This window comes from Balaenoptera physalus (assembly GCF_965194825.1).
Source record: "Balaenoptera physalus genome assembly, chromosome: 1".
Classification (NCBI taxonomy): domain Eukaryota; kingdom Metazoa; phylum Chordata; class Mammalia; order Artiodactyla; family Balaenopteridae; genus Balaenoptera; species Balaenoptera physalus.
Window position 1 is genome coordinate 189,110,875 of NC_138882.1, and position 27,980 is coordinate 189,138,854.

A 27,980-nucleotide genomic window follows, 5' to 3' on the forward strand; every position below is an offset into this window, starting at 1 on the left:
TTTATACTTAAATACCATGATTTAATTTACTGGCTGCTTAATCCTGAATTCTCTTAAGTTAAAACAAAACAAAACAAAAAAACCAACCAAAAGTTATAATTAACTGTTAACGTTAATGAATTTAAACCTTCCAGAAAGCATGAATCCAAAAGGAAATGTCCAACAGGTGATACAAGCCAGATATTCTACGGCCTTTCCTGTTTCAGTCTCAAACATTCTACACATCAATGGAAAAAAAAAAAATTCTCTAGAGTTTCTCAGTTTTATTCTTCTAGAGCACAATTTTCGGGCCTGTTACTGAGCATGGTCTTCTAACAGGTACACAATTAACTCATAGGTAGACAACACAATGGCAGTATTTGGTATCTGCCGGATGAGCTGGGCAAAGAGTCCTCTATAAAAGGCCAGGTAGCCTTCTTCCCGGAAGACCAGCCGAGCAGTCTGGACAAAAGACTTGTACTTGGTGCCCTCCTCCCGGAGCCGTGTCCTTATGACTTCTGCAGAGAGAAACACACATTTCAGGCTACAGATGAACTGTACTTCCAAGCAATATGTGCAGAGAACGCGAAGCACACAGCTTTATAAACGTTAATGTACAGCTGTGGCTCTTTGCCATCTCGGCTCTATTTGGCTGGGGTAGTCACAGAGAGACAATGAAAAGTTCTTTTCAGAACATTTTCTAACTCTGGGAATTGGTCAGTTGTCCCAAGACTGATGTATACATACAAAAGTACCAAATAACTTCTAAGGGTTTAAAAAATAAGCTTAGTTTGAATGGGACTCAATTTTAAGATAGTTTATGGTTTTCTACTCTCAATGAAGTAAACACTGTCATTTCCCTGGAGGTGTATTTGTATTACGTATGGTGACATCTCCAACAGAACTTTCTTCCCATGTACTCCCCAACTTTCTCCTCCCACCAGGATCCTTCTCCACTCCGTCCAGCCTGCTCCTTTTTCAGACCCTTGCCCACCTGGCCCTGCCCCACCCTGGCACCCACAGCATGACACTTGTGACTGCCTGTCGAGCGGACTTCAGGGCACATGACCCAGGAAGCATCCAACCCCCTCTCTGCAAGCCCGTGGGGCTGCTCGGTGCCCCAGCACATGACGGGGACTCAATGACCTGTGAGAAGTTGACCGTGTGCATTTGTCACAGCTGACAGTGCAGCGGGTGTTTGAAAACAAAACCTGTTTTTCATGGCACAATAAAATAAGCTGTTTTTTTTTTTTCTTTTTAAAGTAGTTCAGTAGAACATTAGGTCTATTATTAATTCCTTAAAAAGTACACTTACCCAAAGTAGTTTTCCTCAGCACTCCATTCAAAATGGAAGCTGAAATTTTTTTTAAAGCTTGGCTCCTACATAATTTTTTTAAATTGAGGAATTTTAAATAAAATCCAGATTTTTGGCTTCTTTGGAAACATCAGAAGTTCCACAACCCAGGGCCCACATTCCACACAGCCAAGTTTTGGCCACAATCTGCTGGAGCCAAGTAAAGCGGAGTTCCCACTGCCCGCGTGAGCTGCACACAGGAGCTGCAGCCAGCTAAGCTGGGCTCAGCTCCCCTGTCACCTGCAGGGGCTTGCACGTCCACCTGAGCTACGGAGGTCTGGATATACTGACACAAACTGATGGCTATTTTCCTGCTCCGGAAGGAAAAGCAAAACCTACCATGGGGGTAAGCGACACAGGAAGCACACCCCTTGGAAAGAGCAGCAGCTGCCATAAGTCCAAAAAAATTTGTGGAATTTTTCTCAGTCCCGTTTGTAGAAGAGGCTAAGGGAGCTTCTTTCAGATACTTCTTTAAACTTTCATAAATAGCAAAACAGATGATGGTTTCTGAAATTCCAGCGTACGAGGCAGTTAGTCCCCTGTAGAAACCACGAATGCCTTCCGTCTGGTAAACATAGCGAGCACACTGGAGCGTGTTCATCTGCTTGGAGCCTCTCACTCTGCACAAAGGAGACCAACGAGAGGCCGTTACGACAACACGCTAAGGAGCCCGCCTGCTGCACCGAGTCACAAAGATTAGCTAAAGAGAAATCGCATGGTGGGCGCCACAGTCTTCCCTGGTCTGTGGTTGGCTGAGCCCGGCCTGCTGTGAAGCCAGGCCCATCAGCCCGGACACCCGACAGGCCCACAGGGTGGGACGTGCACCTGTACTGAGTCACAGACTCGTGCTCAGGGTCTTCGATCTACTTTTGGAAAGAGCTATATGGAAGGTGTGCATCACAGAGGAAAATACGACTGCAACAGAATCAAAACAATCCCAATGTCTACACCTGGGAATAGATACGTAAACCGTGGTACATATACTAGATTAAAACAGTTGTGAAGGCAGTCAGATATGGGGAAGTGCTTAAAGTGGAGAGCCGGACAAAATTACATGTAAAGGATAATTACGATTACTGTACAAATATGCTTTAAGAAAATACTGAAGGAAAACTCCCCAACATTCCGACAGGGTGGTGAGTGTGAGTATTCTTCCTTATCGTTCTAGTCTCCAAATGGTGTATTTTGATTCCATTATTTCTACATTTGTGAAATTGTAAACACAGAATGGACTACACAGTAACTAAAAAGCCTTCGGCTTGGATGCTCCTACCCCACGACAGGGAGTTGTCATAAACCGCCGGGATGCAAACAGAATCCCAGGACTGGATAGTGTTCACCCGACGCACGTGGGAGACCCTCCCGTGGGGCAGCAGACCAGGGCTCTGGGTCGCCCCAGCCCCACTCCCTACCTGGAGTGACCTTTGTAACACAAACGCCAAGCACGTCACTCCCCTGCTTAACATCCTCTCATGCGGGGCTTCTCAACCTCGGCACTATCGATATTTGGGGCCAGATCATTCTCCGCTGGGGGCGGTCCTATGCTTTGTAGGATATCTAGCAGCAGCCCTGGCCTCCACCCACTAGATGCCACCTAAGTCGTGAGAGATAAAGACATCTCCAGACATTGCCAAATATCCTCTAATGGAGGACAGACAGGCCCCCTGAACCACTGCGCTAACGGCTCTCTGCTGCCTCAAAATAAAGCCGAGTCCAAACGCCCATTCCTCCCCAGGGCTTTTAAGGATGTGGCCCTCTCTTTTGGCTTCTCCCATCTTATCTCCCTGCACCTCCCTCCTTCTCCAGCACATCTGCATGCAGGACACACCCCTTCTTTCTGCTGCTCGGAATGAACAACGCTTTCTTGCCTCCAGATTTTCTGCACAGCAGATTCCCTGACTGAGGCACCTTCGCACCTGCCGCTGCCCACAGGCTATTCTGTAGATGGGAGGGTGGATGCCACAAGAGCCCCTCCCTGGCTGCACGTCCTGCCCAGACTGCATTAGGGACCCTCCAGGGTCCTGGAGCACCTCAGGCCTCTTATCCCACCAGCCTAGAATTCTCTTTATTTATTTTCTGAAGCTGTGAGCTTCTGGAAGGCAGGGCCCATGTCTTATTCCCTGCTGTTTCTGCTGTGACTAGTTGCACAGGAAGCATGCAACAAACACTCATTGTTGAGGGCTATGCTAACACAGGCCACACAAACACAGCTTCAAGTGTCCTGAGCACGGGTCATTACCAGCCAGATTTAAAAGAATGCATATAAAGGAAGGCTCTCAGCTGACTCGTGCATTTATCCGCTGCTAAACAGAAGTGACATTAGGACACTGTGTGCACACCTGGAATTGGGAGTGATTGCCAGAGGTTTCCAGGAGAGGACGCTGGTCTGGAGCTTGCAGGACAAGAAGGGGAAACGGGATTCCTGGCGAGGGGACGGCAGATTCAGGGAGACGGAAGCACGAGAGCACAGGACATTTTTAGAAAATCGCAAAGGACCTTGAACGTTAAGCCGAGGAGTGAGGATTTGACCCTGAGAGTAACTGACATTCATCGAAGGGTTCTGAGCAAGCAATCTATTCAAAATGATTAGACCGGATGCATTTTAGAAGGTTCTTTCAGACAGAACGGACTAGGGGGAACACAGAATCAAACACCAATTCAGAGGCTATGGGGGTCATTCAAGAGAAAAACAAGCTAAGGCTGACCCCACCTCCACTTCCAGGGGGCGCTCTTGCTCGCTCTCTCCCGTGCTTTCTTTACTGGGTAGCTTAAGGTTAGACTGGACTAGCTGGAAGTTTCCAGCGCCCCACACAACACTTCTAGGCAACCTAGTAACAGAAGGGTTCTTAGAATCCTATCACAAGGCATCGTTTACCATCTTCACTAACTTGAAATTACAGTAGTTACCAGGATGCTCTTTGATCTTATTTAATGTGTTAAAGAATTATATTACTATATTGCAATTAAAAAAAAAACCCACTGATAATTGTATTTCAATAATCGGTTTTCACTGCTTTTAAAAATATTGTTCTAAAAAGCACCTGTAGGCTTCACCAGAGACTGCCAAGAGAACCCACAGCATGAAAAATCTCAAGAATCCCTGGCTAGTTTCAGCACAGGAATCTCAGATATCTGAGGGCCTTGGAGATTATAATGCCCCTTCTGAGACTAGGGGCATTTGCTATTCTGCCCTTCCTGGCATCTTCCCACTTGAAAGAGAGGCCACCTGGAGGAGAGCCCGCAGCACTCCAACTTGGGGGCGGTGGGGTCATCCAGGAGCAGAGACCCACCGACTACCCTGTAGATCAGGGGCCACAACTGAGCGAACTTCCGACACCCCCTTGTGTGTTATTTCTGTTGGCCTTTGTCTCCCCACAAGGCTTGGCAGTATCACCCTCAAGACAATAGGAGTTTCTACATATGCTTATATTCAGGCAAAACAAGGATGGGGATGGCTAAGGACGCGCTACACATCTCACTCCACAGCTGGAACTGGTGGAAGAAAAAAAGCCCTAAGAGTTCTTATATTAAGGAAGGAACAATTAACAACTTACTTCCGTTCTAGCTGCATCCGGGTTTTAACCATCCATATAGGATTCATTAAGGAATTTGTGACAAAAGCTGGAAGAAAAAAAGAATAGAAAATGTTATCAGTGAACAGAGTCAATGCTTATTAAAGCTGTCTATTCCATGTGATAAACTTTGAAATCAGGCTTTCAATGGCTTAATAATAAAAACGGATGGTAGGAAGCAGTTATATTTCCATACTACAGATGGAAGCTATAGTCCCCTAAAATGTAACATCTACTGGTATGTAGGACCTAACATATATCTCTCAATTTTCTAGAGCCCTGTCTAGTCCATTCAGCCGCTAGGTGGTGCTGTTGACATTCCTGTTAATGTGATTCCATTGGTAACTATATATGAAACTATTCTAAAACTCAATGGAAAGGTTCAGGTTCAGAAATAATTTGTTTTAAAAAGTTGCTGATCTAATCCAAAAGGGTACCTGATATATAACTTAAAATAGAAGAAACTAAATCTCTATTTACCTGAATCCAAACTTTGACATTTTAACACCCGACCATTTTAGGAAATCAAAGTTTTAAGACTGATCTGCCTATAGTAACCATTTTTAAAGTAAGTCTTCTCCATCTTAATATTGTTAATCATTCCAGACCAACCAAAAAAGCAGTACTGACCTGACACACAGTGAGTCCTCTGGAATACCTCATCCACAGTCTAAGTAGATTGATTAGATAATAGGACCCTAGATAATGGTTTAAAAATCTCCCTCCACAGATGAACAACAAGGACCTACTGTACAGCACAGGGAACTATATTTAATATCTTATAATAAACCGTAATGGAAAAGAAGCTGAAAAAGAATATATATGTGTGTGTGTATATACATAAGAAAGTGAATCACTCTGCTGTACACCTGAAAGTAACAAAACTTTGTACATCAGCTATACTAGAATTACAAAAAAAAACCCAAAAAGCTGAATGTTACCAGGAAGGAGGAAAAAAAACAAAACAAAAAACAATGACAGAAACATTAGCTCCTTAAAACAGCAAATTAAAGACTTCACTAAAAAAAAAAAAAAAAAACTCCCTCCAGGTCTGTTTTATCTACCAAGGTTCCTCTAAGTTAATTTTGCAAAAGTTACAAAACTGGGGCACAGCTTTTCGCGTATCGCTAACGCCCTATCGGCCTCGGCAGTGAAGCCTGACCTCCTCTGAACCCCACGCACTCCTCTCAGAGCTCCATATTCTGTAAAACACCTTTCTTGTTGTGAAGCAGCTCTGCTAATGTCATTTCCCATTTGGGGTCCAGAAATTATTATCTGTAACTATTCAGATGGATTACTAGTACTTTCATTTGGAGTAACAGGGACAAAACTGATACGTACAACTTGGAGGGTAGAAAGTTTTCATAAAATGCCAATTTAATTCTCTAAAGTACCCTTCTATTTAAAAATAGACATAAAAGTTACATCGAAAAAGACATAGCCTTCTCTCAGAAATCTACATGTCCATGTTTTTGCCAAGTATTTCCTGGGGAAAAAATCCTTTTGTGAATTTTCTATGGTAGGTGGAATGATTCCCTCAAAAAAGAATAGAAGCTACCTAATCTATCACTGATCCTACTCCAAGAATCCCGCTACAAGCCCTGAGCCCTCATCATACAATCCAACTGTTAAGGACAGAAGTGCCAACTATACTCAGGGTAGGCTGGACACCGTCGGGAGCCACAGAAAAAGCAGCTCGAATTTTAGAAAATAATGTAATAAAAAGGCATGAAAATACATTAATATTCCTTTAAAAGATACATCACACTAACCAGTAGCATGCATGAGAACATGTCAATTTTGAGGGAGAATAAAAAGCTTCAGGGGTAAAAGAAAACGGAAGCAAGTTATAAACCGCTCTCAAACACTCATGTTTTATCACTTCTAACATAAAGCTTTAGGAAAAGGACTTTAGATACAAAAGAAGCAGAGACCTAATTTCTAATTCCTGGAGAAAGCTGTTTGGTACAACACATGCTTTAGGAAAGTGAGCAACTCATCTCCACTCACTACGGTAACATACCTGCAGAGCCAGCTGAGAAAATGTGCACAGTATTGCTATTAGGCACGAAAATGCCATTGAACTGCTCTTTGGCTTTGGAGTAGCATGCAAAGTACACAGCCCTGTTAGAACAAAGAGAGAATGCTATCAAGACGCTGGTTCGACGCTATACAATACGTATGTCCTTCCACAACCCCTGACAAATTTAGCAATATGGGAAAGAAGTTAACATGTAACCGAAAGCTTGACCTTATCTGTGCTAAAACCAAAACCTGCTGCAGGCATCTTCCGGAAGCTCCTGATTGTCCCTCCAGAAAGTACTCAATGATGATGGACGTGCCCAAAATAACCGAGGAAAATGAGGTTTTGGTAATATACATACAAAGTCCGTTTACAGTCTTCATCCTGGATGAATGCCAATCCTTTTAAGCACCAACATATACTATAACTGTTAAAATTTATAATACATTTCTAAAACATACCACACTTGTCCTGCCTTACACCAAAATGAGTATGTCAGATGTACTGTGAACGTTTTTCCTGATGACGCAGGATCACGTAGGAACACGTACGGTGGCACATGCGTTTTCATCACATGCGCCCTCCACTGACGTGCTCCCAGCCCCAGAAAGGGACTGCTGGGGGTGGCGAGCCCCCCACCTTGGCTCTCCGGTCTTCTCTTCTCCGCCTCTGCCTGCTTCCCCACTTCTGTCTCCTCTCCTGTTGGGGCTGGAGAGCAGAGCCTGGCTGTGATTTTCCCTGCTTCTTCACCAGCAATGTCAGGGAAAATGCTTTTTTTCAGCTGGCCCGTGGATCAATTACAGAATGTATTTTTCAACTTAGGATCCTGACTACATATCATGAATGTGTTATAAAACAGTCTTTCGTTTTTTTCTAGGTCCCAACTGTTCTAAATGGGTGTGGTGGCCAGGACTCTATATCAGATTGACAGAAATTAGCACTGTCCACAAGTAGATCTGACTCCATTTTAAAAATTTACTACATATATGCAGTATGTTTGCCTTCTCTTAATAATGCATACCTCATATAACCTCACAGACTAGTACTTTCTATATCTTCAATAGATTATACACATAAGCTACAGAATTCCAAAGGAACAAAAGGATTTAATAAGAATCTGCATTTTTTTTTTATTGGCGTATAATTGCTTTACAATGTTGTGTTAGTTTCTGCTGTACAATGAAGTAAATCAGCTATATGTATACCTATATCCCCTCCCTCTTGGACCTCTGCATTTTTACAACATCCTCAGGAAATCTGTGTATAAACTGGAGCACTGATATGCAAGTATTCTAGAAGCTTTTAGTCTTCAGTTTGTATAAAACAAAATTCTCATTTTTGTTATAAAGATTAATTTTGCTTAAAGTCTATTCAAGTACTATGTGGATTCACGTAAGTGACCCTTGTCACTGAGCTCCCCCTCCCAGGAGGCAATTTCTAGAAGCAGTTTCTTACCTACTTTTCAGAGATACGCTGCTATGCGCGCGCGCGCACACGCACACACACACGCAGACATTCACTTTCATATCCGCACACGCCTATCCTCTGTATCAGCACTGTCGAAAAAAACTTTCTGCAGAGATGGAAACGTACTATACCTATGATCTCCAATACAGGAGCCACTAGCTACATATGAATGCTAAGTAACTTGAAATGTGGCTGGTGAGACCAAGGAACTGAATTTTTAATTTTAATTGATTTAAGTAGCCCCACGTGACCAGGGGCTACTGCATTCAGACAATGCAGCATGATATATTCAAATAAGCTTTAAAGAGAATTAAACCTTGTAACACAAATAAGAATTTTTTAAATAAAGTAAGCTCGGAAGCCTTTAAAATTGCTTTAGATCAGTGCTTCCAAGTGCATATGAATCACCTGTGGGTCTTGGCAGAATGCAACTTCTGATGTAGGTCTGGGGTGTGGTCTGAGATCGCGTAGTGTTAACAAGCTCCTAGGTGACGCCAATGCTACTGACCCCACGCCATACTGAGAGTAGCAAACACCCAGAGAAGACACCACGTGACGGGAGCAGAATCATTCTCAACTTAAGAACAAAATAACTAAGAATCTCTTTCTCACGCACACACTGAAAGACACGCCAACAGTTATCACCATTTCTATATGTCAGATGCACTCTGGCAAATCCTCCACAGAAAAAGAAACTAGACATCTAGCGGCGTTGCCCCTCCAGTAAGAAAGGACTCAGTGTATTAGATACTGTATGCAGTGAGCTAGCCGAAAGGTTAATGCTTACCTTGATGGTGCAACTCCAACCAAATTTGGACCCAAGCCTCTAAAAAGTGACTTTGGTCCCTCCTTCTCCAAGATCGACCTGAATAACGAGAAAAGATGTATCTTTAAAATCCTTAGGCAAGGCCTGTGCAAAATGATAAGGGGTCAGCCTTCACATTAGCTCCCTGAATAAAGAACAGAATGTTTACAAAACCCCAGGGTCTTATCTGATTATATTACAATACAAAATCAGAAAACTGATGAATACTGCTTTCATTACTACAGTGAAAAAACATGCTTCAAAATCTCCCTTGTTCAGGCAGGAGCAAGGTGTTCAGAGTTTGCACTACCCACCGACATCCTAGGAAGGCAGAGAGCAGCAAAGGGTCTGAAACAGGAAATGATGTCCTTGTTATAAGATTCACTGAGAAACAGGTTGAGAAATTTCCTCGGATGGTATTTCTTTTGGATTTATTCCTTATTTCTAATAATCCTATCTTCTAGATCTTTACCTATTATAGGAGAGCCCTAAACAGGGAAATGAGGAATACAAAAATCCAGTTAATTTTCATGGGACGGATGATTGCTCTTTAAAGCCAAAGCTTAGTATATCAAGTTCAAAGAGAATACTCTGCCTGATTTTTCTTTAAAAACTTTTAGCTGTGGTAACATATACATAAATTTTCACCATTTTCCATTTTTAAGTGTATAGTTCAGTGGCAAAAAGTACATTCACACTGTTGTACAACCATCACCAGCATCCATCTCCAGAACTTTTTCATCTTCTCAAATAGATTCCAGAGATAGCCTCATCCACCAGAGGGCAGACAGCAGAAGCAAGAACTAAAATCCTGCAGCCTGTGGAACAAAAACCACATTCACAGAAAGATAGACAAGATGAAAAGGCAGAGGGCTATGTACCAGATGAAGGAACAAGATAAAACCCCAGATAAACAACTAAATGAACTGGAGATAGGCAACCTTCCAAAAAAAGAATTCAGAATAATGATAGTGAAGATGATCCAGGACCTTGGAATAAGAATGGAGGCAAAGATGGAGAAGATGAAAGAAATGTTTAACAAAGACCTAGAAGAATTAAAGAACAAACAAACAGAGATGAACAGTACAATAACTGAAATGAAAAATACACTAGAAGGAATCAATAGCAGAATAACTGAGGCAGAAGAATGGATAAGTGACCTGGAAGACAGAATGGTGGAATTCACTGCTGCGGAATAGGATAAAGAAAAAAGAATGAAAAGAAATGAAGACAGCCTAAGAGACCTCTGGGACATTAAACACAACAACATTCGCATTATAGGGGTCCCAGAAGGAGAAGAGAGAGAGAGAGGGGCTGGAGAAAATACTTGAAGAGATTATAGTGGAAAACTTCCCTAACATGGGAAAGGAAATAGCCACCCAAGTCCAGGAAGCACAGAGTCCTGTACAGGAGAAACCCAAGGAGAAACACACTGAGACACATAGTAATCAAATTGGCAAAAATTAAAGACAAAGAAAAATTATTGAAAGCAGCCAGGGAAAAATGACAAATAACATACAAGGGAACTCCCATAGGTTAACAGCTGATTTCTCAGCAGAAACTCTACAGGCCAGAAGGGAGTGGCATGACATATTTACAGTGATGAAAGGGAAGAACCTACAACCAAGATTACTCTACCCGGCAAGGATCTCATTCAGATTTGATGAGGAAATCAAAAGCTTTACAGACAAGCAAAAGCTAAAAGAATTCAGCACCACCAAACCAGCTCTACAACAAATGCTAAAGGAACTTCTCTAAGTGGGAAACACAAGAGAAGAAAAGGACCTACAAAAACAAACCCAAAACAATTAAGAAAATGGTAATAGGAACATACATATCGATAATTACCTTAAACGTGAATGGATTAAATGCTCCAACCAAAAGACACAGGCTTGCTGAATGGATACAAAAACAAGACCCATCTATATGCTGAAAAGACAGTCTCTTCAGTAAGTGGTGCTGGGAAAACTGGACAGCCACATGTGAAAGAATGAAATTAGAACACTCCCTAACACCATACACAAAAATAAACTCAAAATGGATTAGAGACCTAAATGTAAGACCAGACACTATAAAACTCTTAGAGGAAAACAGGAAGAACACTCTTTGACATAAATCACAGCAAGATCTTTTTTGATCCACCTCCTAGAGTAATGGAAATAAAAACTAAAATAAACAAGTGGGACCTAATGAAACACAAAAGTTTTGCACAGCAAAGGAAACTACAAACAAGACGAAAGGAAAACCCTCAGAATGGGAGAATGGGAGAAAATATTTGCAAACGAATCAACGGACAAAGGATTAATCTCCAAAATATATAAACAGCTCATGCAGCTCAATATTAAAAAAACAAACAACCCAATCCAAAAATGGGCAGAAGACCTAAATAGACGTATCTCCAAAGAAGACATACAGATGGCCAAGAAGCACATGAAAAGCTGCTCAACATCACTAATTATCAGAGAAATGCAAATCAAAACTACAGTGAGGTATCACCTCACACCAGTTAGAATGGGCATCATCAGAAAATCTACAAACAGCAAATGCTGGAGAGGGTGTGGAGAACAGGGAACCCTCTTGCACTGTTGGTGGGAATGTAAATTGACACAGCCACTATGGAGAACAGTACGGAGGTTCCTTTAAAAACTAAAAATAGAATTACCATATGACCCAGCAATCCCACTACTGGGCATATACCCAGAGAAAACCATAATTGAAAAAGACACATGCACCCCAATGTTCACTGCAGCACTATTTACAATAGCCAGGTCATGGAAGCAACCTAAATGTCCATCAACAGACGAATGGATAAAGAAGATGTGGCACATATATACAATGGAATATTACTCAGCCATAGAAAGGAACGACACTGGGTCATTTGTAGAGACGTGGATGGATCTAGAGACTGTCACACAGAGTAAAGTAAGTCAGAAAGAGAAAAACAAATATCGTATATTAACGCATATATGTGGAACCTAGAAAAATGGTACAGATGAACCGGTTTGCAGGGCAGAAATTGAGACACAGATGTAGAGAACAAACGTATGGACACCAAGGGAGGAAAGTGGCGGGGGTGTGATGAATTGGGAGATTGGGATTGACATGTATACACTAATATGTATAAAATGGATAACTAATAAGAACCTGCTGTATTAAAAAAATAAATAAAATAAAATTCAAAAATTCAAACAGATTCCATACCCAGTAACACTAACACTCCATCCCCCCACCCCAGCCCTGGCAACCACCCTTCTACTTTCTGTCTCTACGAATTTGACTGCTCTAGGGATCTCATACAAGTAGAATCCTACAGTATTTGTCCTTTTGTGACTGGCTTCTTTCACTCAGCACAGTGTCATTAAGGTTCATGTATGTTATAGCATGTGTCAGAATTTCCTTCTTTTTAAGGCTAAATTATAAATCCATTATATGGATGCCCCACATGTTGTTCACCCATTTACCCGTGGATGGACACTTGGGCTGCTTCTGCCTTTTGGCTACTATGAACGTGAGTGTCCAAATATCTGTTCAGGTCCCAGGGCAACTAAGCCCATGCGCCACAACTACTGAGCTGGCGTGCCTCAACTAGAGAGGCTGCGTGACACAAACTACAGAGCCCACATGCTCTGGAACCTGCACGCCACAACTAGAGAGGAGAAAACCCACACGCCACAACTAGAGAGAAGCCCGCGCACCACAACGAAGATCCGGCGTGCCGCAATTAAGACCCGACGCAGCCAAAAAATAAATAAAATAAATAATAAATAAATCTTAAAAAAAAAAAAAGTAGGCTAAGTGAAAGGAGCTGGACACAAAAGGCCATATGCTGTACGATTTCATTTAGATGAAATATCCAGGAGACAATCTATATAGACAGAAGGAAGATTAGTACCTGGTTGTCTAGGGCTGGGGGCCTGGGGATGGGGAGTGACTGCAAACAGGTTAGGGGATTCTTGTAGTGGGGATGAAAACGTTCTAGAATTGTTGTGATGGGAGCACAAAACTCTGAACATACTACAACAGGAGAACGGTGTGCTCTAAGTGGGCAAATTGCATGGCATGTGGATTACACCTTAATAAAGCAGTTAAAGAAACAAAAAAAACCCAGAAAGCCTCACTGAAAAAGTTTTTGAAAACAGAAGACATATTGGTAGGAACAGAGTTTTAAAACAAAATTTAACCCTTGTGCTAAATCAATCGCTTAACAATAGATAAATGATAAAACTGGAATATAGACTGTAGATTAGTTAGAAAGCAGTACATCAATATTAAATTTCCTGAACTTGAAAACTGTACTGTGGTTTTAAGAGAATATCCTTTTCGTAGGAAATAAATGCTAAAGAATTAAGGGTAAAGGGACATAATGCATGTAACCGATTTTCAAATGGTTCAGAAAAAAAAAACTGTATGTATATAGAGCAAAAACAGATAAGCAAATGTGGCAAAATATTAAAAACAAGTGACCTGAGGTAGAGTATATAAGCAAGTTATTTCTACTGTTCCTGTAACTTTTCTGTAAGTTAGAAATTATTAAAAAAAAAAAAAGGTCTTAAAAAAAAGCTATAGGCCATAGGTTATAAAAATACTGAACTCATGTTTGTAGCCCACAAAGTCGCGAAGCAAGGGTTGGGGTAAAGACAATTCGTGGGTTTCTGTAAACCTAACACTCCAAATGAAGGACATGGAGTTTCAGTGCATTTTCACACTGGCCAAAACCAAGCCATCTGGTCCTTAATACAGGCATCAGAGTTTAGTGTTTTCAACTTTAAATACTTTACTGTTACTCCTTCTCAAAACAGGATTGGGCTTTTAAAAAGCCAGGCTCTCTCGTCCAAAACTTCTCTCAAATAACACCCTGAAGTGACCTACACCTTATAGTATATAGCATGTAAAAGATTTCAAACGGTCAATACATTCAACATTTTTTAAAGTTCAGACTCCATCTTTGGTCCCCACGAACGTCCACCGTGCAGCCGGCCCAGGGGTCACCTACGCACAATTAAGGGAATCTCTGGCTCCAGGGAGCTGGGAGCCGCTCATCTATAATGCAGTAGGGAATGCATGTCCTCAAGTGACTCAGGCCTTTTAAGAACTGCAGAAAGGCTGTCTCCATAGTTACGCATATTAACAGTGGGCAAAAAGTCAAATCTGTTACATAATTCAAACTGCTAACCTAGCTGGATGTTTACAAAACTTTTCTGGAACAATCAAGTTCCTACAATAAATGGTACTCCTCAGCTTGTTAGGACCCAGACTAATTTTCCCACAGTCATAGAAACTTTCATTTAGGAAAGAAATGCAGAAAGAAATTAGGGTCCTGTTTGGAGCGCTTCATTCTCTTCACTATTTTAGATCATACTATGCATACCACAGACCAATCCAGGACAAAGCTCTCATCTGAACCCATCAGTTTTTAAAAGAGCAATGACCTCACTAACATACTACTTTTCAGATTAAAGAGGTACTTCAAAAAACAAAAATAAAGTACCTGAAGTAGTTTAAAGAACAGGAGTTCTGATTAGGAAAAAACAAAAAGATTAAGTCATAAGACTTTTTAAGGCAGATACCTGAATAAAAGGATTATTAATTACCCCTTGGTAAATTTAATAGTGAGAGCCTAATTGTTTTAACATCTTGCCTTTTTTCTTTTTAAGTAACTACATTCAAAATATAAAGGTAATTGATGCTCCACTGGAGAATATTTTTGCTCTAATAGGTTAACCTAACACGAGACACAAGCAAACACTGATCTGTAATTTGAAAAATAAACTTCCTGTACACAAATTCTGTTGTCTGTTAAGTCTTTAAATGCAGTACTTCTTGGGCTTCCCTGGTGGCACAGTGGTTAAGAATCCGTCTGCCAATGCAGGGGACACGGGTTTGAGCCCTGGTCCGGGAAGATCCCACATGCCGCAGAGCAACTAAGCCCGTGCACCACAACTACTGAGCCTGCGCTCTAGAAGAACCCGTGAGCCACAACTACTGAGCCCATGAGCTACAACTACTGAGCCCGCGTGCCACAACTACTGAAGCCCACGTGCCTAGAGCCCGTGCTCCGCAACAAGAGAAGCCCGTGCACCACAACAAAGAGTAGCCCCCGCTCGCTGCAACTGGAGAAAGCCCGCATGCGGCAATGAAGACCCACCGCAGCCAAAAATAAAAATAAATAAAATAAATAAACAAATAAAAACAAGTAAAAAAAAAAAGATAAATGCAGTACTTCTTGGAAGAGTAAGACTAATAATAAGCAGCTTAGTTTTAAATGAATAATCATCTGATAAACCCAATGGCTTCTAAAACTGTGAAGGGACAACCTTGATGGGCTTTGTGGCATAGAGAAAAGGCCTGGATCTCTGTCCTCGGTTTACCATTTCCTGGATAAAGAGCCCGCTCTGAAGACCATCATCACTGCCCTAGCCTAGGGGTGATTAACGGAAGAATCAGAAAGCAGTCCAATGATCCAGACGAGCCAGGAGGCTGGTGGTAAAGTGGAAAGTAGTCCGCCTCCATTAAAGCATCCTAAAAGATCTGCTTCTTATGCTGGTACACTGTCGGATGTAAGTACTGGGTAACAGACTGCTTTCAGAACTTATTAATAGGAAATGACATACATCTGCCCCGAAGAGCAAGTGTGCTTTCTCCAGAGGAGAATTATGTAGTATGAGAGTCCCCTTTTTGCCTTGGCTACCAAGAAACTCAGTTATAATTCTTATGTTTCAAAAGTACAAAAAGTATGTATTATGCTAGCAGCTAATATTTATTATTTACATGGTGGGGGGAGCAGTGTGTGTCAAGCTCTTTATATTCAGGGTCTTACTGATGTGCCACATTCTATTTGTCCTGAATTCTTGCTGTGTGACAGGCAGCATTCTCAGTGCTTGGGGATACCTCGGTGGTCAAAACAAACCAAAGTCCCTGCCTCTGAGGTACTTCCGTTCTGGTGGGGGCAGGGAGAGAAAAGAAACAATATAAATAAGTAAACTACACAGTGTGTTGGATAGAGGTGAGTGCTGTGGATAGAAATAAAGCAGGACGGAGGCACAGGGCATGATGGAAGGGCTCAGTTTTCAACAGCATGGTCACTGCAAGGTCTTCCTGCAAAAGTGACAACTGAGGGCCAGCCATACAGTTAATGTCCAGTAGAAAAGCCCTGCTGTGGAATGTTCCAGAGTTCCCAGTCTTTTAAAGGGACAGCATGAGGCTGGTGTAGCCGAAAGGGTTCGGGAGGGGAAATATGAGGAGATGAAGTCAGGGAGGTAATGGGAGGGGTGGGTGACAGGGGTGCTGAGACCGGCAGGCCCCGGAGGTAGCTTTGGCTTTTACTGGGGGGTGGGGCATGGGCCTTGGAGGCATCTGGGCAGAAGTTTTTCCGCTGCTCCCGAGGATGGAGCAGGGGGCAAGGTCTCTCGCCAGACCACTTAGGAAAACGGGTTGTCTTACGTGCGGTGTGGGCACTGTTCATGTGTTTTAAAAGATGGAGAGGCTTTTCTTCCCCTTTGGTTTACATTTTAGTAAACAATTGTCCTAATTGGGGAAAAACATACATGGAGAGAGATTTACTGGCGATAGAGAGACAGAGGTACTGGGGCGCGCAGAACACGCATCCTGAAATACTTGAACTAGAGAAGCAGTCCCATTTACCTTACGGGCTTGGCCCCGGTGACACCCTCAACTTCCGGCCAGGAGTTTCCCAGTTACAGTAAGTAGATGAATCCACTAGTCATGCGTTGTTGGCAAGCATGTAAGAGGAAGTTCACCTTGGATGTTAGCAGAGTTGGCAAACTACCTGTTTCACTAGGTCCAAAGCATTTTAAGTTCCTCAGAAGAAAGGTGTCATTTGAGACACTGCTAGTGACTACACTTATAAAAAGGCGAACTGCGATGGGGTGTCTTCAGAGCCATGTTTTTGGAGGAAACGGGCTTGTCTCTCTCCTTACTGAGAGCAAAGCGTGCCTCCTGTCTCTGTGCTTCCGCCTTCCCTGCGCCTGCCCCTAACTTTCTGCCTTTTGTGCCTCCTCAACCCTTCTCAGCGTTCAATTAAAAAAAAAAAAAAAAAAAGATTCTCCTCGAGTCTTGGGTACCAGCCGGCTCTTCCCCTAGTTGGGTTTCTGATTCTCCCACTTGGGACCTTGCCCTCGGCAGCTGGTCCTGCTGCCCAGTTTTGCCCGAGCTTGGATGCACCCTCGTACGTGTGTTTGGCATGGGTGCCTGAGTGACTCAGAAGTCGGCTTTACAAACAAAACGTACCTAAAAATAAATTAAGTGCTTTCCAATCCATTCTACCTTATCTAAAACGTGACGAAACTCTGCCCAAAGTGCGAAGTGTTGTGGTTATTAAGACAGAGCACTTCCATTTTACTGCATCTTTTTCTAACACTTCCCAATTAAACACGCACACTGATACACAGCTGTGTCTCTCTTGAACCCATGCTCTCCCGATGATCAGTGCTAGAGTTCTGAATATCAGTGTAGTCAAATTCAACTATCATTTACTGAACATCTCTTTTAAAGCACAAGGCCCCAAGCTAAAACGCAGACATTGCCAAGCGCTCTTCTGAATTACTGATTTTGCCTTTCGCGTAGAGACTGATAAGCCAACTTTGACCTAAGAATATTTAGCTACTTTGTAAACAAATGAGATATTTTAATGCAGTAAAAATAATAAATTAGGCAGATAGCCTAGGTATGAAACAAAAATTTTAAAGACCATTTTACTAAATATATACTTCAACTTTTCTATAAATGTAAGATTATTTCCAAATAAAAAGTAAAAAATTGCAACATTTTATTTCCATATTACTTCCTCTTAAAATAGTCACAACCCTCCTCTTGTGTAATTTAAAACATTTTAATTTCATTCTGCCACCTCAGAGCTTCTCGCTGGCCCTCAGAAGATTTGGGGCAAGAGCAACACTTTGATGCAACAGTTTAAACACGGGTGTTGGGTTTGCTTTGTTAGGTTTACTTTAACTGTCCTTGGACGATGATCACGTGCACACCGGGAGCCCTCAGGCCAAGAGAGCAAGGTCAAAGTTCAAAGGTATTGGTACAGAAACCTAATTCTTAAATTTGGACAAAGCCTGTACAAACAGAACATTCCATCTGATGGGCCTGATGAACATTCTGCATTGACAGTGGGGGCGGGGGTGGGGGTGGGGGGCTGGGGGCAGGAGTTGGAACCGGGACTGAACTTACTTCAGAACCTGTAAGAGTCCAGGCGTCACTGACGTTGGTCTCACCATCCCAGCTCCGCTGATGGTCCCCAGATGAACCTGAGGATAATAGACCGTCCGAAGAGCTAATCTTGAAGACTGCAACCTCGTCTTAATGACTTCTAGTGGACAAGTGAAAATAGCACCAACCGTGCCTCCACACCTGTAAGAGAAGAAATCACAACAGGATCAGAAAAGCTATACTGTTCTGTACACAGATGAAACGGGAAACTGAACTTTTCTCTGTTAAAAAAAAAAAAAAGGTACCTATGTTCATCTCATAATTAGAGCATACCAAGAGTTTAAAAAAAAATTAGCTGAAATCCCAGCAGCTTGAAAAGATAACCACTGTTAACACGTTAGTATATCCTTTAGGGCTTTTCATTAGTGGCTTTTCAATCTCACATTTTTTTCTTCTTATCTAGATATCGTGAATGTCTTTCCATGTCAATGTACACCTACACTACCATTTGTAATGGCTGCATACTATTCCTCTCTATCAGTGTATAATATTTTAACCTATTTCCTACCGTTAGACGTTCATGTCATTTCCAATTTCACTCTCATGTTGCAATGAATATTCTAGAGAATGCATCTTTTCACAGTGAAACAAAATAGTTATTCAGGTAATGCTACTATTTTGAAAATCAATGTTTATTACAACCCAGATTTTCATTGAAATCTGATTAATTTGGACTCCATTGAAAATCAAACTAAAGCTTACTTTTTAATCATTAAGTCCTTGTGTTTCCCTTAGTCAGAACTAATCAATTCATCCTCTGGGATTTCATTAGATGCACTGTCTCTGTGGGTCAGCATTCCCCAAACGACCCTTTACAATTTGTTTATACTGAAATATTACCTAAACTTAAAATTTAAATATTTTTCACCTATTTATCCTAGAATACCTACTTTCATCTTTTCTTAAACAATAATATCCACGAAACTGCACGTCTGATGGGCTGGTTCTAGGTAACAAAGTCCTGTACCATCTAAAGCCACCCCCATACCACCAGCGACACAGGTTCTGCTCTTTGGAAAACACTGAAGATCAGGACCTGCGTTGTATTCATCTTTGTATCCCTGGCATTAAAATACACAGGTTCGGGACTTCTCTAGTGGTTAAGATTCCACACTCCTGATGCAGGGGGCCTGAGTTCGATCCCTCGCCAGGGAACTAGATCCCACATGCATGCCACAACTAAGAGTTTGCATGCCACAACTAAGAAGCCCGCGTGCCGCAACTAACACCCAGTGCAACCAAATAAATAAATATTTTTAAAAAAGAGCCATGTGCTTGAAAAACAGTGTAACATTTTAAACATTGGAAAACTTACAAGCTCCAGAGTAAGATAAAGAAATATCTTAAGTCAGTAACCTGACTCCATGTCGCTGAAAAAAATAAATAAATAAAATAAATAGAGCTTTGGGTAAATTCTTTCATCAGAAAGTCAACAAGTTCCAATACGACACGGGTCAACCACCTTTGGTTTGTCCCCAGGTCAGCAGTGCTCCTTACCTCGGCCAGCTGTCATCCACACCAATGCCACCGATCAGAGGATGGCCTGCCGGACGGTGCCTGCTAACAGAGCGAATGCCCACCTAGGGCGAGCTGGGCACACCTCCTGGGGATGGCGGGCCACACTCACTCCACAGCCACCGTTCTACACGTTACACACCGTGCCCAGGGCAGGGGTGGGGCGGTGAAAAGGTCCCGGCCTCCTTCAGGGCAAGCTGAGGCTCTCCAGGTGCCTCTCCCACGAGAGGGACGAGGCAGCCTCGCAGCATCACGGGGAACAACTAAAAACTGGGAAAGCACTGCCAACTGTAAGCTCAGTAGCTAAGCCCTTCCTCATCTACCAGGAAAAAAAATCTTAGATGATAAATACCCAAAGGACTGTTGTTTTTTTTCTTGGCTGCACAGCTTGGCATGCAGGTTGGCATGCGGGATCTTAGTTCCCTGACCAGGGATCGAACCCATGCTCCCCGCAGTGGGAGTGCGGAGTCTTAACCACTGGACTGCCAGGGAAGTCCCCCCAAAGGATATTTTAAATCATTAAGCTGTGTTGGATACAAATTCACTAAAATACTCTTAATTAGAAGACAAGTTCTGACATTAAACTAAATTGTCCAAAGAAGATTCTTCCTGAAATTTAAGACATTTCACAGCAGAATTTTAAAAGTTAATCTTTCAGTTCAACTGCTTTTTCTTTCTTCATGAACCACACGTCCTGGACATTCATCAGTCTGAGGAGATAACATCATATGAATCAAAACACTGCCTTCCCTAGATTGGCTTTCTAAATTTTCTAAAGATATTTAGTCAAGTTGGGTCCAAAGCACTTCAGAGTACAACAAATTATATTCCTTGTAGGAAAAAAAGGTCCTGTCAATTCTCAATTCTTCAATGCAAAGACCTTCAATATTAGCCTGGCTCCTCACCCAGTCAACTAGCTGGGATGAAGCCCCATCCACCGCAACCCCGCAGAAGGCGTTAACGGAGCCCTTCAGGAATCTCCATCCAGAGACGGTGTAGACCTCAGCTCTGTCTGCCGGTCCTCCCTGGCACTGCTTTTCAGCTGTGCTCCACCGAATCCTGCCTCTCCCGTCCTCGCAGCTGTTCAAATTCAGTCTCGTGAACACATCGAGGGGACTTGGTCTGCTCTTTCGCTTTTTTTTCTTCCCTTCCTTTTAGGGCTCTCTGGGCGCGAGGACTGGGAGAGAAGCAGTCTTATGTAAATGGTCCAGGTCTAGCTGTGGGTCCACCTGGCCATGTGTTACGTATATTGGTGGCCTCGGCGAATGTTATGAGTCAGTGTAAATGGTGCGCAGGCCTCCCTGGGGTGGTGCTCAATCTCCCCAAGAGCCCCGACACTGAGAACCCCTGTATTCGGCCCACCAGCAGTCCATCCCCCAATCTCCTTTTGGCCTAACTTGGCCTGGGAACCTTGCAGGCAGCACTAGGTGTCCTTCCTTCCTCTGGTCCCCATGCTCCTTGACACCAAGCCGATGGAGCCCACTAGTGTCCTTCCACACCCACCACGAAGCAACAAGACTGGCACTGGGTAGGAAGTCAGCCCTATGTCCTTCCCAAGCACACCACACTGCCCCTTCTCATCCTGCTGGCGTGGGCCGATAATGCAGCAGCCTCCCGCCTTCAGGAAGCCTCTGGACACAGAGCAAGGTGCCCATCTCTCAGCCTCACAACCTCCCTCAACCTACAGACCAGTAGGGGCTGGTGACAGGGAAGGGGACAGTGACGGCAAAAGCCTCTCTCAACACTCCAAACGCCACAGTGCTGACAACTATAACCTCTCTGCTCTGCATATACAGCCTGGGGTGCAGCGGTCAACGGCAGTCAGCCAAATTCTGCCACCTCCTTCTAAGTCTTAGAGTAGGTTCAGCTGGGGGCCCTGGTAGCCAATGCTCAGAAGGCAGGAAAAGTCACATTCGACATTGAGTTTCACGGTGACGCAGTCCTGGCATCACACAGTCAAGAAATTGACTAATTCTGATTGGATACCCACATCCTAGACCACTAAACTACGCTGAGTACTCTCCTGAATCACCATCCTGCCACGTTGCTGCTTGTTCAGCAGGTAAATTACACGTCTCAAAGCAGCCACAAGAGGTAGTTGTTCTCTGAAACCTATTTGCCTAATTTTCTAAAAAAAAAAAACCTATTACCTGTATTTTTCTGCACCTTTTTCATCTTTTACTACTTGTTCCTTCCCCTTCCCCTCATTCTCTACCTTCTCTCATTCTTCCTGCCCAGAACTGAAGTCTTGTGTTTATGACATAAAGATGCGTTTAACTGTTTACCTTCACCCACAAAGGCCTCGCTTGTTTTCTCCACCTGTGCCTTAGGCGCCTCCCCTCCACATTATAGCAGAACAAACAGGACTATTACTACCACAATATATGCACTGCATTTATCTACAGTCTTTATGTAATCAGAGACAAAATTTTATAATTATGTACACAAATTTTTACCTTTTAACTCTGAGCTTCAAGCAACAAGGAGGATTTTAAAACCTAGATGTTTTCAACAAGAAGCTGTTTTCTATACACTCACTCATTTTAGACACTAAAGCCAAGACCAAGATGCTCTTTATTGTAAGTGCTACCCAACTGATAGTAAACTGGTTTCCAGACTCACAGCTTATACATTAACTACAATATGGATTCTACTAACTAATAATACGGCCAGACACCCTGTGATCCCAATCTTTGGAGCTTTTGGTAATTTCCTCCTTTCATCTGCTACCTCTATTGTCACTACTTGAAAAAAAAGAGTGCCTCTTTATACATAATTATCTGGAATGTTTTATTTGAATCCCTAGCATAGGGCTTAGAAGATTTTGATTACGCAAATTCTGTATTCACTCAGTAAAAGCAAAACGCGTATTTTTTGACGCAGCTAACTATCCTTTAGATGCCATTTTCTATATTCTACCTCATTTAGAAAAAAAAATCTGAAACAGCACCCGAATAAAAAAACTCTGCAGGCTTCCCTGGTGGCGCAGTGGTTAAGAATCCGCTTGCCAATGCAGGGGACATGGGTTTGAGCCCTGGTCCGGGAAGATCTCACATGCCATGGAGCAACTAAGCCCATGGGCCACAACTACTGAGCCTGTCCTCTAGAGCCTGCAAGCCACAACTACTGAGCCCACGAGCCACAACTACTGAGCCCTGTGCCACAACTACTGAGCCTGCATGCCATAACCACCGAGCCCACGCGCCTAGAGCCCGTGCTCTGCAACAAGAGAAGCCACCGCAATGAGAAGCCCGCACACTGCAATGAAGCGTAGCCCCCGCTCTCCGCAACTAGAGAAAGCCCTCGTGCAGCAATGAAGACCCAACACAGTCAAAAATAAATAAATAAAATAAATAAATTTATTGAAAAAAACCTCTACAGTACCTGCTGAATCTGAAGAGAATCATTATCTTTCACAAATACACAAATCCAAAATAATATTACCTTATGCCAATTCAGTTTCAGCAAATCTTACTACAGAACCATGTTCATAATTCGCAAATAAAGTACTGCTTTTCTTTATTTGGGACAATTTAACAGGCCACATCAGTTAGTTACTCATTAAACAAGTATCAGTGAAGTATCTCTAACATGTGGGGTGGGCACTGTACTTAGGATGGACCAGTGAAGAAAACAGACATGGGTGCTACCCTCGTGAAGCTTAAATTCTAGCAGGAATCTTTCATCCAAACACAATACATTTTTTTAAAATGTCACATATATAAAATACACCGGATGAAATCAAAGTCAATTTATAGCCTTAATACATTTATATAAGCCTTATATAAGATAAATGGGCACACTATATCAAAACTTCTTTCATCATTGCAAATAAATCTTGCATCTTCTCTACATCGTTCCTTAGCAGATATATTAACATGTGCCTAACACTTCAAAACTAACCATTAGCTGATACAGATTAAATCTGTAGGGACAAGGACAGTACAGGAGTACGCCAGGTGACAGCTGTCCGTAATGGGGGGAAATACTGAATTATGAACATTGTCTTAGGTTACATATTTTAAAAACCTTAAAGACATACCATATCCCCATTAAAATACATTTTAAAGGCTATGTAAGTACATTTAATGACAAAACCATGCCATAAAAATAAGACTTAATGCATATTATCGAGGCCATCAACCTCTAATCTAAGGGCAGCTTAGCACAGCTATTTCAGGTGCTGAGTACTCTCCTGAATCGCCACCCTGCCACGTTGTTGCTTGTTCAGCAGGCGAAGGACATCACCAACACTACACGCACAACCGGAATCCCCAAGTCATTTGATAGGGGAAGTTTAAGAAGAGATTTTTCTCAACAGACATAAGGCCTAGACACAGAAGGGCCACTTCGGAGGATTTCAGTCGTTCTCTTAATGGTCTGGTTTAAACAGTAGAAAAGGAATGATAGGTTTACAATAAAATTTGTTTAGGTTTTTTGTCTTGACAACAATACTACCCAGATTTGGGGATAGGAGGAGAGAAAGCAGAAAACAGCAGAATCCCTAAAAATACTAAAAATCGACATCAAATGAATGAGGTTCCCTCACACAGAAGCAAACCACCCTAACAGATGGCTTATGAAGATGCTGGTAGCTATCAAAAGCCTTAAAAATGTGTTTTGACTCAGCAATTGTACTTCTAATGGTTTATCCTAAGGAAATAATCAGACAACTACACAGGTACACATAAGGATGTCCAGTTTATAACAGCAAAAAATTAGCAATGAAAGATCAGAAAGAAATTATGTAATCAGAATAAATTAGGTAGCCCTGTCATAAATCACTATAAGAGCCTCCCTGAATTCCTGTCACTGGGCTTGGAAACTGTGTTTACCTTCTTCACTGCAACCACAGAACAGTAACGACTGATTAGGAGTACATTCAGAGAATTCACTACCATGCTGCCATCAAAACCCAACATATTTCTAAGGAGGAAGCATGTATAAAGAATGGGAACCTATTTTAAAATTAACTATGAAATTACATTTGGTGCACATATACACACACAGACCTGATTCTAAAGTGCTTATTTCTAGGTGTTGGTTTGTGGGTGTTTCTCCTCCAGTTCTCTTCTTTCTTAAAGGGCAACACTATATTAAAAAGATGACTATTACAGGTTAACTTCGGAGTATTTTTGCCTTGCGAAGAACACACAAAACTGCTTAAAAAATTTTTTAAGAAATTTAAAAGACAGCGAGTTATTTTAGGTGTAGTTTTTACTTTCCAGAATCTAAAATTAATTTTCAACTATTCATAAGCCTGTTATACCTGATAAAAATATTTACTCAGTATCATTAATTAGTTATAGCATTAAACTTGTTTGATGTTAGTTTCCAATGGCTATTCAATAATCAGGAGAAATGTCACAGAGCCCCCCTTAAAAAGCAGGGGCTCTGACTCCTTTTCAAAGAAAGTACTCAGTTCTTTGGAAAGAGGCCAGCTTAACAGTGGAAACTAGTTACTTGGGGCAAAGCAGCACAGACTTCCACCACACAGGGGGGGGACCACTGCACTGACTGATTTTAACTGCATGATACATCCATTGGATACTTAGCTCCTTTAATGATCTTCCCTAAAAGAAATGGAAGTAGTATATTTTAGGCTAGTGGGAATGAGTAGAAATCCAATTAGTTACTCTGAAAGCATCCTTTTCGAAGATTTATTTTCTTTCTTGCATATCTGCAAGGAATCCCGAGAACTGCTAATGAAGGAAAGGAAACCTATTAAATACAATAGCCCCAGGCACCACTCTAATAAACTCCACGTTTCAATCAGTCCAGAGCTGTGCTGGCTATTGCAGTTTTCCTCCATCACAAGGTAAGAGGCTGGTGCTCCGGGAGAATCAGCAGCCAGAGGGCACTGTGAAGGGCGTGTAGGGAGAGTCATGCCGACAGGGGAATCAAGTACCAAGCAAGCCTCACAGAGGCTGCTCCAGAGCAAGTAACTCTCCCAGTTTGGAATACAAGAATTTTTTAAAAGACCACCTCACTTAAAAACTGTAAATCAAAATCACTTGAGTATAAAATCATTAAAAAAGAAATGATTAGCTATCCTTCTTAGCTTGAGAAATGACTTAAATAACATGGTCAACTTGTTTAAAATTCCCCACACTGACAAATTAATGTACTCTTAATTTAGGAATCCCTCCCCAAACCTTGTGTTACTCTCAAAGTAAGTATCAAGGGGGAGATGAAGCAAAAGGAGGGGGATTGATAGGGAAGAGCTGAATGAGAAATCGTTCCTGTGTATGAAGAACAACCAATTTTCTCTGACCGGAGAAACAACGTAACTGGGTAATCCACTACGATAAAAAGTACAGAGCGCTCAGGAACACTTTCATCATGGTCATTTTTGCAAATAAATTCTCAACCATTACTTGTTTGTAATAAGGAACATATCTGGGTAGTAACTAAAACACTAAGCTGCAACTAAAATACACAAATCAAGCTAATAATCCAGGATAAATTCTACTTTATGCAGAATGTCCTACACTTAAAAATGGCTGTGCCAGGCCTGTGAGGTCCTCAAATAAGACTCCAAACATCTAGAAGACTCCAAAAGGACCCAAAGACTGCATTAAAAGAAAACAAATTACTAATACAAAACATTTTTACTTTTATTTTCTGAAAAAAACAAAAACACCAGCTCCCTTCCTAACCCCCTACCACCCCACCTCCCTAAAAATACGTTGCCTCCATTGAAAAAATACAAGGTGCCATGACGATCAAACTCATGATACTTTCAAAACAGGGCACATCTTAGATTTAATGTTGTTTCTGACGTTGGACGCTTCAACCAGCAGGTGAGAAGCATTTCAGCACACCTTCCCGACTGCTCTCCCACAGGTTGTTGACCGCAGCATCACGGTTCACTAGCACTTTCCAGGCCCCTGCTGATGCCCAATACCGGCAGCCCTCTCGACCATCTGAACTCGCCCCTGCGCTACCCTGAGGGACTCCCGGGCCAAACGGAGCATCCCCAAGACCGCCCAGAGCCTTCGGGAAAAGGCCCAGGAGGAGAATCTAGGCAGAGGGTCGTTAAGCGCAGCGTGGCCTGGCAGGACGGCCCCCGAGTGACACTCGTCAGACCAGCCACTAACTGTTTAAAAGGAGAAAAAGCTGGAGATGCCGTGGGGATGGGGGTGGGCGTGGGCGCGGCGCACGCGGCGTAAAATCACCCTCCGGGGATGCGGCCAGGAGGTGGGACAGGCCCTTCTCCCCCCGACGCTTCCCACCACCCCCACGCCGGGACTTCCTCTTTCGGGAGGCGGAGCTTCAGCCCCGAGAGGGCCGGTAACCGGCCCCGGCGCACCGAGGGCGCGGGGCGGGGGCGCGGAGTCGGGCCGGGACACTCACCCGCCGGCGAAGAGGTGAAGCAACGTGTTCTCCTTCTGCTGACTGCCCGTCGCCATGGCCGCGCCGGCTCCGCGGCCCGCAGCCGCCGGGTGCCGCGGGCTCGAGGCGGCTTGACGGATGCACGAGGTGGCCGCTCCGCTCTCCCGGCTGTCCTCAGGAGGCCGCCGGCACCGCCTCCATGCGCGCGCGCCCCCACGACTGGCTCCCTCGGCCCGCGCCCTCTGCCGCGTGGCCACAGGCGCCTCACCTGCCTCTGCGGCGCGAGCCCGGCAGCCAGCGTGAGCCCAGCAGCCAGCCGGAGCCCGGCGCGCGGCTGTCACGTGCGGGGGCCGGGCCGTGACGTCACTCGGCGGCGCGGACCCGGGGCGGTGCGCGGCGGGGGTGTGGACCCGGGTCCCGCACGCCCATTGGCTGGCGGGCGGACATGGGCGGGGCGACTGCCTGAGCCAATGCGCGTGAAGCGAGAACCGGCCAAGGCTGCCTGGTCCCTGATGAGGGAGGTACAGAAACGGGGCTTCGTTGAGCTTAGTGAGACGCTGCGCCTGGCCTTTTTTCCTTTTTTTAGTCCAGTTTACTTTGTGATCCGCTGTGTAAAAAAGTATTTAAATTACATATGACATCTCACACCTCTGTACTCATCACCCAGTTTAGGGGAAAAACAAGATCCAAATAGCC

At 43.2% G+C, this 27,980-nt stretch overlaps 1 protein-coding gene across 1 annotated transcript; it reads right to left on the bottom strand.

Annotated features, from left to right (window-relative positions):
• On the bottom strand, window positions 1-27,635 carry SLC25A33 (solute carrier family 25 member 33). The gene is made up of 7 exons (XM_082434360.1): window positions 27,306-27,635; window positions 18,396-18,575; window positions 9,183-9,260; window positions 6,929-7,029; window positions 4,888-4,954; window positions 1,673-1,953; window positions 1-497 (listed from the first exon to the last, which is right to left on the bottom strand). Exons 1-7 carry the CDS (start codon window positions 27,359-27,361, stop codon window positions 295-297), a joined length of 966 nt encoding a protein of 321 aa, XP_082290486.1. The 5' UTR covers window positions 27,362-27,635; the 3' UTR covers window positions 1-294.
• Between the last annotated feature and the right edge of the window lie 345 nt (window positions 27,636-27,980).